The 12,538-nt window shown below is 46.9% G+C and overlaps 1 protein-coding gene across 2 annotated transcripts in view; it reads right to left on the bottom strand.

The window, feature by feature from the left end:
- NTRK3 (neurotrophic receptor tyrosine kinase 3) overlaps window positions 1-12,538 on the bottom strand; it is a 202,119-nt gene that overhangs the window by 30,639 nt on the left and 158,942 nt on the right. For both annotated transcript variants that reach the window (XM_021530339.4, XM_021530338.4), the window contains exons 13-15: window positions 8,557-8,687; window positions 4,378-4,550; window positions 754-997 (exon numbers count right to left, since the gene is read on the bottom strand). In XM_021530339.4, the coding sequence (XP_021386014.1) occupies window positions 754-997; window positions 4,378-4,550; window positions 8,557-8,687 (548 nt within the window). The remainder of the gene's footprint in view (window positions 1-753; window positions 998-4,377; window positions 4,551-8,556; window positions 8,688-12,538) is intronic.

Raw genomic sequence — 12,538 nt, 5'->3', positions numbered from 1 at the left:
CAGGCAGGACAGTGCAGACAGGTACAGAGGGAGTGTGCAAGACAAGGGAACAGTGTGAGCACAAATCACAGGAGAAAAAGCTGGAAAGGCATTCCTGGCTCATCAAATCCCTCCCCAGGGATGAGTACAGGATTAGCCTCTACACTAAACTCAGGCATTTTTGTCTAGTTGCTTCCTGAACTTCTTTAATTACAAGCTCTCAGCAACCTACTCCTGGCAAATTATTCCATTGTTTAAATTATGACCCTGCTGGAAAAAAAAATGTTCTGAGGTCAAACCTAAATTGACTATTATTTCCTCTTCCATATTTTATGCCCTTATCAGTCAGTCTTTCAGTTGCCTTCTTTCTAGGTCCCTGTATTAAGTTTCTTTAATCTAACACCAGAGGTCACAGCCTGTAGTATTTATCATCTCTCTGGATTACCTTTAATTTGTCAATGTCTTCAAAAAACAAAGAATAAAAATAGGCAGTAAGGATGGAATGATTTCAGAGCCATCCAAAAGCATGTGACTGTGTGCTGGGGTATCACAGAATCTGTGTGTAGGCATCTGCATGGGTGTCTGAACTACAAGCATGGCCAGGACTGAACAGGATTGAGGACAGTGGTTTAGGGATGCCTGATCAACTTCTGTGCACGTTTTAATGAGGTAATAACCAAGCAAGTGAGCCCAAGGGCTCCAAAAACTGATTTACTGTAACATTTCCTATCTCCCTTTGCTCTGAGCATCAGAGTGCCACTGCAGCTGCCTTACCCTGTAGTAATCAGTGCTGTAGACATCTCTTGACATCCCAAAGTCTCCGATCTTCACCAGCAGGTTGGCTCCGACCAAGCAGTTCCTGGTGGCCAGGTCTCTGTGGACAAAGTGCTGGGAGGCGAGGTACACCATTCCAGAGGCGATCTGGCTGGCGATGTGGAGCATCTGGGATAGCCCCAGCTCCCCTTTGGCTTGTCGAGGCTGCCCATCCACGAGGATCATAGCATCTGGGCCGTGTGCCCTACAGGAAGGAAAAGGCAAAAAGCTCAGAGTTGGGTCTCACAAGCGACCAAGATCCCACACAGTCACTGTTCTTGCTGGATGGGGACCAGCCCCCAGCTCTGCACTGTGAGGACAGACACGGCTCCAGTGGAAAGGAGCAGAGAAAGGCTTGAGAAAAACCAGGAGGTTGAGGCTTTAGGGGAAAAAGTCACCATTCTGACTTCCTCTTCTGAAATTCCTTTTCTGTCCCCTGACAGTCTGGCTGTGGTGCTGCTTCACAGGAAGGGGAACACCAGAACTCTGCAAGTTTCCTAACAAAGCCTGTTGCCTGTCTGAGCTAACAGCAAATGGCAGCAACTTATTGCAGACTGCAGAGCGGGTCTATAATGGCAACGTGCTGTTACCCCCACTTCAAAACTGCTGCTGACAGGAAACAAAAGCTGGAAAAGCAGCAACCAAAGGAAAAGGGGGAAGTGATGGACACCCTGAGTGAGCAGAAAGGGATGTGGTCACTGCAGACCCCAAGGCAGTGGGGGGTTGTGCCAGGAACACCCAGCCTTGCCCCTCACTCAACCTGCAGGCAGACTCCCATGCACACCACTCCTCGGGATGCTCGCTGGTAGGCCATGCCTGCATTTCTCCATGACAAGACCTTTTCTATCAGTATTTTCTGGGGCAGGACCACCATTGCAGCCTGCCCTGGTGCAGACAGCAGGGTCTGTTGTGGCACCACCAGTGTGGTGGCCCTGGGAGGCATTAGGAGCCATGCCAGCACATGCCACCACTAACCCAGATGGAATGTGATGATCCTGGTGCTTCCCCTTGCCTCACCAGTTAATGTTTCAGGCCACTAAAACTCTCTGTTCTCTGGGAAGCACACAAAGGTCTAACAACTCCGAGGGGAATTTATTTATTGTGCTTTTCTCTATGAAACTGGGTCTAAAGTGAGCTTCTTCCATTTTACTGTTTTTCCAATTTCTGCAGTTAAACTAGGGAAAGTCCATCTGAGTGTCTTACAGACTCCCAGTGTCCCTGGCCTTCAGTGTCTGGGAGTCACTGTCTCCTGCTGTGGGCTGGGTGAATTATTCCACGATAAAAACTGCTGCTTTCTGAGGGATTCCATCAATGCTTCCTGACCCCCTTGCAGCCACCATTCCCCATCAGCAGACACCTCACCTGAGAAAGCCCAAACTCTCCATATGACCCCTTAGGCATTTTGAGTGCCTCTTTGCAGGGTCTAAGCTCCCTTGTCCCCAAAGCCATCTTCCTTTAGGACACAAAGGGCTTTTAACTGCCTACATTCCAGCATGCAGGGAAAGGAGCACTAGCTGCGTTTTCCAAGGCTGCACAAGAAGGAGAAGCTGGCAGCTAAACACAGCTGGAAGATGAGAAGCTGCAATCCCAGGGACCACACACCTGGAAAAGTTTCTTTTCCTTCATAAAGGCCAAAGATAATACAACAAGCTTTCTTTTCCAATGAGACTGGAGATTAATTTCATCAGGCATGAGCGTTTCTCAGACATGCCCCAAGAAAGAGCTGGGACATGGGAGTGAGGGGTCCATGGCTCCAGCATGATTTCAGCCTTAGGAACTCACTGCTGAGTGAAGCAATTCCATCAGGCATTGGCACTGGGCACACAACATCTTTCTGAGACACGGAGAGAGCCTGTTTTGCACTGTACTCTTTGGGAGGTTAACTAGGGCAGTGAGAGAGGTTGTTCCTCAGCTGTAATATCTGATTTCTCTAAGGGAATAAGGTTGCTGGTTCTGCCAGGAAAAAGGATAGGTCAATTTTGATTTTTTCTTTGTGAAGCACTTGAAGAACAACACCTCTTGCTCTCTTTTTCAGACTGCCTGCCTTCAGTCACAAGGCTGAGGCACTGTCCTTAACACTGCATCACCAATCTGGGCTAAAACCCCCCAGCTCATGGTTTCATGCTGGTGGCAGAGTTCAATCTGCTGCTGCTGGGAGGTTGCTGAGGCCTCCAGGTATGACAAAAGAAGGTCCCAGGTAACCAAGGCTGCTCCCCCATGAACACGGAGCTCTGTAAAGCCAACAACCTTCACTCATCCTACCTTGACACAAGATGTCTTGGTTTTATCAGAGCTTGAGACAGGGACTGAGCTATAAAATCCTATTCGATCTACCCACAACTATACCAAAATGAGGATGAAAGTCAATGCAGGAATGGTCCCAGCTCACCCACTGCCCTGCAAATGCCCCAAAGAAGCTGGAGACAGGTTGGCACTACTTGGCAGAGGAAAGAAATCTCTAGGATTCTTCCTTATGTTCTTCTGGTGTGGCTGACTGCTTAGAAGTGAAAACCTCAGGGAAAAACTTGTGTTTCCTAGCCAGAAACTGTGTTGGTGGAAAAACAGTCAGTGAGTGTATCCCCAACTCCAGATCTAGACCTGCCATGCACAAGATTCTTGTTCCTCCTGCAATCATATTCACACCTAGCAGTCAAAACAGGAAAATATCAAGGGTCCAATTTTCTAAATATTGGGAAATAAAACTACTAATTATTTCAAGAGGTAAGTACCACTCCACTTGCATGCAGGTTGCAGAGTGGAATTTTTGTTTTGTGGCAGAAGAGCAACATAAACATCCTCCCACAGCTGCTCCCTGGCCCTTGGTGCTGGTGGATACAGAGCACACAAATGATCTGCCTCAGGCTGATGAAATGGTTGAATGATGGTGGAGAGCACTGGGAGCTCTGATAATTTGCATCTCTCTAGAGACAGAGAAGGTAATTACAGCACTTCTTCAGGCCTTGCCTGACTTCATGAGTAGCCTGGTGCTGCAGGTTAGAGACCAGGGAACAGGGATGGACCCCACAGGCACTGCCTGAGACTTCTCCAACATTTCTCAGGTCTTTTCTGAATGCAGGAATGAGAACCAGAGACCAGTGGACACCCAGGATGAAAATCAGATTAAGGACACCAACAGATTTCTCAAAGGAATATTTTGATGATTGTGCTGTTGAAGCAGGAGCTCAGTGGCTGAGGGAGTGATGGCAAGTGACCTTCCTGCTTCAGGGGGACATGGCTTTGCTGGAGGTGCAGGATTGGAGCTTGTGGCTTCATGTCCTTCCATCCCCACGGGGCAGAGAGGGATCACAGCCACGCTCCCTGCAGCTTAAACTTGCTGAGGCAGGAGATGATAACTCTGGTTTCCACATCTCCTGAGACTGCCTAAGAGAAAAAGTCGGGATAGGGCTCCTAAAGCCCTAAATCTGGTGAATACCATCACCTCCTCCAAGCTGCCCTTGGAACAACCATCCCTCACTTCTCAGCCCCCTGAATAATGACACCATTGGTGCACCACTGAGCTAGCACAAGTTTCCCCGAGGCTGTGGGGCAGCCCCACAGCTCTTCCCGTGCCTCATTCCCACGTACCTGAGGAATTTGTTGAGGTCCCCGTGCTTCATGTACTCGAAGACCATGATGAGCGGGTCGCCGTCGCCGCACACGCCGTAGAACTTGACGATGTGCTCGTGCTGCAGGTTGGTGAGCAGCTCTGCCTCCCGCTGGAAATCCTTGCGGGCTGCCAGCGTGGGGTCCTTCAGAGCCTGGAATGGGGGTGCAGACACGCACAGAGTGGGCTCAGGTGGGGGAAAAGCCAGAACAAAGGGGTCACAGCATCCGCGAGGAGCTGATGAGGAAGGGAGGGGAGAGGAGCCGCTGGCCCAGGTGTGCTGGTGGCACCACGTTTGTGTGTTGTTCCTGTAGGCATTGTCCCACTGGGCTCCCCAACTCATTTCCTAGGCAGCAGCAAACATGCCTCAGAGGGTAATAGCTTCCAATTATTCCCAGCTTGGGCAGAATTTATACTGGTGACCTAGGGGCGAATGGCTTCATATCTCATTATTATTAAATTCCTGAGCCAGCCAGTCCTTGCTATCTGTCTTTTATTTTGAAATAGCTGACTACACTGCCTTTATTCAGAAGATGGATTTGCCTGGCTGTGCAGTTATTGTGTGGATTTTTCAAGCTGCCTCTGAAGAAGGACACTGTCAAGTCTTTTCTCATAATTTTTAAAATCATGTTTTTATTCCCTGCTGTTTATAACAACTCCCCTGGCAGACTGATGCTGAAATCAGTATCCTTATTGCGAATATCTCATCTCCCACAATTTGAGAATGCCATTTTGCCACTGCAAGGCAGCTTGCATGCTTCAGGTGGTGTGGACCAGCCCAACATTGCAGAGTTGCCATGAAGATGTTGCTGTGGCTGTAGCTGATGACAAGGGAGGATTCTCCAGGGCTGGGTTCTGGCTTGTCTGTGCATTTTTGTGCAGTTGCATTGAAGAGTTAGTTTGAAAGCAGCTTGTTGTCATCTCAGGGTATCTTGATAGAGGGAACTTGATAAAAAAGTTTGAGTCCAGACCATTTGACAAGATGAAATGGCCACAAGAATCAGCACAGTCTTTAAAAAATTTAAGAAAATGAAGAGTCTGGTTTTGAGTTGCTGGTTGTGCACCATATTCTCTGCATCCTCCACATTCCAGGACTGTTTAGGACCAATTCTGACTTTAACTGTACAGCCTAACATGAGCTGAAAAGGACTCAAGTCCTGAAAAGGACTCAAGGAAACTTGTTCCACTTATCCTGTGTCAGTCTGATGTGCACCAGTTGCCCTTTAGTGGTGGGGAGATCTCCCCTTACCTACACACAAATATACCTTCCCCCTTTCCCCATGCCCTGAATCCCCCCATGCAGACAGCAGAGGTGGCCTGAGCATCTGCAGGATGCAATTTATGTGCAAAAAGGGATGCTAAATATCAGAGAGCTGTGCATGGAGGACGGGGGTTAGTGTTCTGTTACTGCACCTGGGCTGGCTCATGGTGCTGCTGGCTCTAGAGACTCCTCCAGAGAAGGTTCTTTTCCCCTTGGAGCAGACCTGCTGTGAGGCTTTTCCCCAAGCCTTAGGACACTACCTCATCTGATCCTGCCCCTCCCAAACTGCTATTCACATGGCATAAATCTATTTTAATTCTTTGCCCTTTGGGATAGCTTGACTAGAGATATTTAGATGAATGTTAGTTACATGGGGCAGATGGCAAAGCATCCATCCTTATCTCAGGCACCCAATTACTTTTAGTCATTTAATATCTTCATAATGTTGATGCCACCCTATTTTTCTGCAGGAAAATAGTCCCTTCCCCCATCACTCTTTTCTCCCCCTTTTTCCTGTGGTTGCACACAATATTTCAAGCTGCAGTGAATTTAGGTTTCATCTCCTTCACACACAATCATTTTTATAAGGTGTTAAGATTGTAATTTTGTTCACATCACATACCAAAATAAAAAGTTATTTTATATTAACCTCCTCATTGCTAAGGTTGCACAGATGAGCATTTAAAAATGAGGAAGCTGGAAGGGATAGAACAGGGAAAGAAGACCAGAACTAAAGAAAGAGAAGGGATGTCTCAGTAAAAATCAGTGGAATGCCTCTCCCAGGAAGGTTTGGGGTGGATTTTTTTGTGTCTCCATCACACAATTCCTCCATAACTTCTGTCAAGTCCCTGAGCATCTGCAGGTTATAGCTGTCCTTATGAAGTGCCAGTTGTTCCAATATTACCTGGAAAATCCCCTCTTATGCAGTCTCAGGGCCAGGTTTCCACAAGAACCTGTGTTTATTGCTGCAGCAGGGCTCACTCTGAGTCAGGTACCTGCTGTCCATGGGGCTGGAGAGAGAGGTTGGTTGGTAACTCCATCCTTCACCTAAAGCAGATCTCTTCATTTCAGTTTTGTTTCTGTCCCTGCCCTCTGCAAAAGGGGATGATACAACCCCAGTAACTCGCTGGGGGGTTGTGAAAATGGGTACGCTCACATCTAGGGGGCTTCCAGCACAGGAGTGATCCCCACAATGCAGCAGCCCCAGAGAAATGAAAAATAAGGTGTTCAGAGGACATGCCCCTCCAGCATTTCTAGTACTTGACTTTGTCACCTTAACACTCTGCTGGATATAGTGTTTGTGCATTTCTTAGGACGCTTTTAGAAGCAAGCTGAATAAAACAAGAAGCTTGTCCATGCCTTCACATCAAAACTCAGTTTATCTGCAGGGCTGCAACCTTTAGATCTGCTAAAAATCTGAGTCCATTTAAGCAAGAGAGTAACACAGCCCCTTCCTTTGGCCTTGAGAGAGAGTCCCTGAGAGCAGGGCAGAGGCAGGCTCTGGGCTGTGGACTCAGCTGCCCTTAACCAGTGTCCTGCTGCTGCCCTGAGCTGCAGGGACTGGGGAGGGAGTTCTCAGCCTCAGTTGGGGGCATGAGATCTTCAGGAATTGCAGCCAAATCTCAGCTTAATATGTAAAACCTTTATTCCTGCCTCTTTTTATTTTTTTTTCCTTCCCTCAGACTTATAACGTGGCCCAAATTAGAGGGATTTTTTTCCCTGCCACTCCCAGAGCTGGCAGGAAGCCAGATTCCAGGGCCCTGCTCCAGAGCTGGAGCTGTATGATCTTGCAGGATGAAAGGCACTCTGGAGATGTAAGCTCATAGTAGCAATTAACAGAAACAAGTTCGGATGCTGTTTCTGCCTACATGCAAATGAAACTCTGCAGAGACTGGGGATCCAGGCTCGCTGAGGGATGGCTGACACCGATGGGCAGGTACCAACCCTATAATCAAACAATTATTCACGTGGCTTCATGTCCTCGGCTGTAACCAGTCTCAGAGGTGAAAGGTGCATTTCACTGCCGGAGCAAAAGGGGACATCTGAGCTAAAAGAAAAATGTTTCAGCTGCCAATGATTAGAACAAGTCACAAGTAACTGGATGCCTCCAGCACTTTGGAGAGAGTGCTGGAACTTTTCCCCTGTAGAGCATCGGTTCAAATGCAGACCTTGTTCCAAGGAGTTAGGAAGCACTGGTTAAATCCAAGGGATTAAACTGTGTCTCTCCCCACTGGTGCCACATGAGAGGAGAACACAGTTCTGCACTGAGTATTCTCCTCTGCCCAGAGCCACACTGATGGGGCACAGCTCCCACGAGGAATATCACAAGGATGCAGCAGCACAGCACAAGCCAAGCTGAACTCGTGTTGGCTTAACATACCCAAAACAGGAGCAACCTGTGGCTAGGCAAGCAGGAGCAGAGTGGAGCCAAGCCGAGTTTCTTTGCCCATCTTGCAGCAAATTGATCCCAGAAAATTGGCTCATCATGCTTAGCTTTCATTGCTCATTTCTGTTGAGGCTTTTTTTATGTTTCAGCTTCTGCATGTTACACAAAAAAGATAAAATCCAGAAGGAGCAGGGCCGTGGTGCCTGCTGGAGGGGGTTGGATCCACACCGTGCTGCTGCAGCTGCACAGGAGCTCCCAGCCTCTCCTCCCTGTCTGTCTCCTGGCTGTGTCAGCAGGAAGGGAGACTTTGGCACTGCTGAGAACAGACGACCTTGAAGCGGAACACTGAAACTTTGTGTGACTAAGTGGATTTACCACAATCTCCGGCATCAGATAAATCTCCACCCCTGGCCCCCAGCCCTCCCCTGCTTCCCTTTCCCACACAGGCTCATCCAGCCTCTCTTCACTGGCCAGCCCCTGCCCTACTCTCTGCCATTTGCCCTTGGCATTTACCTTCACTGCCACCAGCATTTTGTCGTTGGTGGGGCTGAGGTTGTAACACTCGGCCAAGAACACCTTCCCAAAGGCACCTTCTCCCAGCTCCCTCTTCAAAACGATGTCTCTCCTCTTAATATGCTGGACATCTGTTGGAGGGAGGGGAGGAAGAGGGAGAGGGTTGAGGGAAGAATGAATCAGGGTTAATTCAGCGCATGGAAAACAACTAATTCAATTTTCTTGCAAGCTGCAAGGGAACTGAAATCGTTTCGCAAAAATATCTACGGGGAATCTTTTTGCCCACCCACAGAACGCAGCCATCTCTCTGATGGAGTTAGTCTCATGCAAAACATCTGCAAGGAAAGTACTTGAGGTTTATCAGTTTTCATGATAAGCTCCTGGCAAGTGGCAAGCTTGTCCTCAGGGAGAGGAACCTTTGGGGCAAATTCTGCTACAAAGACATGAACCCTTTTGAATGATCCTGGAAATAATCCACATCCTGTGAGGTGTAGCAAAGGTCACATCCTTCCAATGCAAGGCCAGGTGAGATTAGAAGGTCCTGTTGAGTTTTGCATTTCAACTGGATTTAGTTTAAACTCAAACACAATAGATTTTTGAAGGTGAAGCTTGGTAAGTCAAAGCATTTTCAGGAGGAGGAGGACCAGTGACCCCCATGTTCCTCAGGGCATTAGCAGGAGCTGGCTGGAAGTGCTGAGAACTGCCCCACAGCTGGACCCTGACCCTGCAGCCTTCCCCTACACAACTATTCCCTCAGAAAGAAGGTCATCCTAGGATACCATCACTGGTATCAGATGAACTGAACCCATTAGTTTCAATGATCCATTCCACTGACATTTAGGACAGTGAGGACTGACAGAGAATAGCAAGCGAGGATTCAGGAAGGATCACAAGAGCAGTAGCTTTAATTTACCAGAGGTACAGAGGCCAATGAAAAGTGGTTTGCTCAGCCAGCAGGTCATTCCTGAGGATGAAATCTGCCCAGACCAGGCACCTACAGGGGCAGGGTAGTGACTATGGGATATCCACTGACTCTGTGTCACCATTAAATGCCACAGGTTGCTGGGAGAACATGCTCTCTGCTGAGGACAGCACTAAGGCACACCTCTAAGCACCTTTGTGGCATCACAACTCCCCTAGAACTCCTCAGCAATAAAAACAAAAAAGGTTTTATTTAATGCTTAGAATGAACTGTAGAAGCAGATAGAGATGCACAGCCATCACAGCATTTTCTGAAGGGACAGCACCCAAAATGTCATCTCTATGAGCTGTCCTTCAGTGCAGGTTTCCATCACCATGGGAACTGTGGCAGCACAGACCACTCCCAGCTCCAGCCTGATGGTCATGAAGGCCAGGGGAGAGCTGTGCACTCTTCTCCAGTGCCCAGTCAGCAAAAGCTGATGTGAGAGGTCTCCTCAAGCAGAGCCATTACGTGGGACAGTGCCCTCTTTCCACTCCCGTGGGATGTTCATAACCCTGAATCTATTTGCTCATAAAATGGACCACTTTTGATCCTTTTTCATCTCTTCCTTGTGCCACAGGAGCTGTAAATGTATGTGTCCCTTAGATTAGGTGTGTTTCCCCTGGGGCACTGCAGATGAAGGAGGTGGAAGTGACTAACTCTGGGTTTCAGACTGGCTGAAGGGACACATCACAATCTGCCACCAGCTCCTGCCACCAGCTCCTGCCACCCAGGCACCTAAGCATGCACCTGTATCAACCTGAGGGGTCATGTGCCTGAAAACAATATAGGTACCATTTAATGAATCAAAAAGCCAATGGAACACAAGCATCCTAATGGCTTTTGTGCAATTAAGCTTTTTAATTAGGAGCTCAGAGGCAGGTTTATGGAGCTGCCATCTCTTGGCCCTTGGCTTGCTTGGGAAGATGGATGCTGCAAGATTGCACAAGCAATGGGCCTTGTAATGAAAGACACCTCTCTGGGAATTCCCATTGACCTTTCTTAATTGTTCAATAGGCTGAAAACTGTTTCTTACCGATATTAATAATATTAATAACATTAAGGCACAGGTTGGTAGGCACGTCCAAAATTACTTTGGTTTTAAACCTGCAGTAGCAGCCAGGGAGAACAAATCACACGTGGACTCTGCCTTCTCCACGTGGTTTAGCTGAGTGTTTAAGGAGTACCTGGAGAAATCTGAGCTATATTGAAATGTAAAGCAATGCACCTGGGTGAGGAAACTCCCAATATCAGACAAGCTCAAATGCTACCAATTTACTTAATAGAGTAGAGGAAAAGGGGTTTATCCTCTTTGGCTTGGCAAGCATTTCTATAGCACTCATCACTACATTATCCTGGTCTTACTGTATTGACAAACCACATATTTGCATTCTTGGTTTTCCAGATAGCAGCAATCAAGAAAGCTGTGAGGAATGATCTTGTACTAAGAGGAGGGTACCAAGGATATTTTTTAAAACTCAGAAATGTAGCAATTACAATAGTATTGTCCCGTTTGGTGTGAGATGAAGTTAAATAGGAAACAGTCTCAGAAAAACCAGCAATACTATTTAAGAATTTTTACACTTCTGATGAGTAACACCATAAGAACTGAGGCAAACCTCTTTCTAAACTCTCCAAGGTATTGCCCAAAACTTTCAGCTCCCGATTTTTCCTCCCAATAACATCTTAATAAATTATCAGACATTTCTGAGAGCTGGCATCCAAACTGTGTAATTACAGCTATATTATTAAAATAATATCCCATCTGCCTCTGAGACCAGATTTTACAGCTAGTTGTTAAGAGTCACCTGAGAAGTTTCAGGAAAAATTTATATGAAGAATTAGATGTGGTATTATGGCAGACAGAGTTGAATTGAGGCAGAAGCAATCCTTTTGCAGTAGTGGACTTGCGTAGCACTGTTGGATTGAAAGTTAACATGGGTGGTTATAAAAATAAAAGGGTCATGAAGTTAAGTATATTGACAGCAACTGGACAATCTTAATGCAGAATCAGAAAAGTACACTCGCTGATCGCAATTTTTCTCAACCTCAAATAGCCATAAATTTTCCTTCATAGTATTTTAGGTACAAATGGAATAATAAGTGAGTTATAATAAATTGCTTTTCCACATGCTGGAGGCCTAAAGTAGTGAAGTTTAGATCAAATTCTTCCCTTCACGGCGAGATCAGCACTATGATTAATTCTAAGCCAGTGTAAAATACAGGTTTAACCACAAGGCAGGGACAAACCCCTGTGGCACGGTGTGGCCAGCGGCGTTTTTGTGCTCACCTTCCATCTCTGCACTCACCCATCCTGGCCATAACTCATGAGGAAGGCCAAATAGCCACGAAAGATGCTGCGCTGCAAGGGCACCTCAGAGGTTCATCTGCATAAATCTGTTTACTTCCTCCTGGAGGAAGCCGAGCCCTGTCTGATAAACAGCTGGTGTTTATTTGTTTTAGGCAGGCAGTGCTGTGCTAATCTGTCTCGGCTGTGTTGCAGTCAGCCCTGTAGACAAGGTGTATGCAAACTGCCTCTCCCTAAGTACCACTCTTTTTATTTTTTCCTCCCCATGTACCATTTACTTATAAAAACAAGACAACAAGACAATTCATAAGAAGATCCTATGCAGAAGCCACAGCAAGACCTGACAGGAAAATAAGCAGAATTGACAGCATGATGTGAACTCATTCAAAGCTATGCTGTACCTACAGGAAGAATGTGAGTGCCTGACACTAAAGTAATTCCACTTTACAATGAAACATCTCCCAGTCCTTAGTTTGGGATCAGTATATTTTTTCATGACAGAGAAGAAAAGTTGGGCAGATTCCCCACCTTCCTTCTTGTTGATCAAGATTTAATACACAGAGAAGGTGTTTCAAAGGTTGGCCTTCACTGCTGTTCTGAATTAACCCATTAACCACATCAGAGAGCACCTGACCTGCAGCTGGAAATGGCCCATGACATTAGCTCAGTGATGGCAGCATGGGGGGAAGTTAGAGCATTAGCTAAGTCTAGGA

This window comes from Lonchura striata, chromosome 10, assembly GCF_050655825.1.
Source record: "Lonchura striata isolate lonStrDom1 chromosome 10, ASM5065582v1, whole genome shotgun sequence".
NCBI lineage: Eukaryota > Metazoa > Chordata > Aves > Passeriformes > Estrildidae > Lonchura > Lonchura striata.
This window is presented reverse-complemented; position numbering and strand designations above follow the sequence as displayed.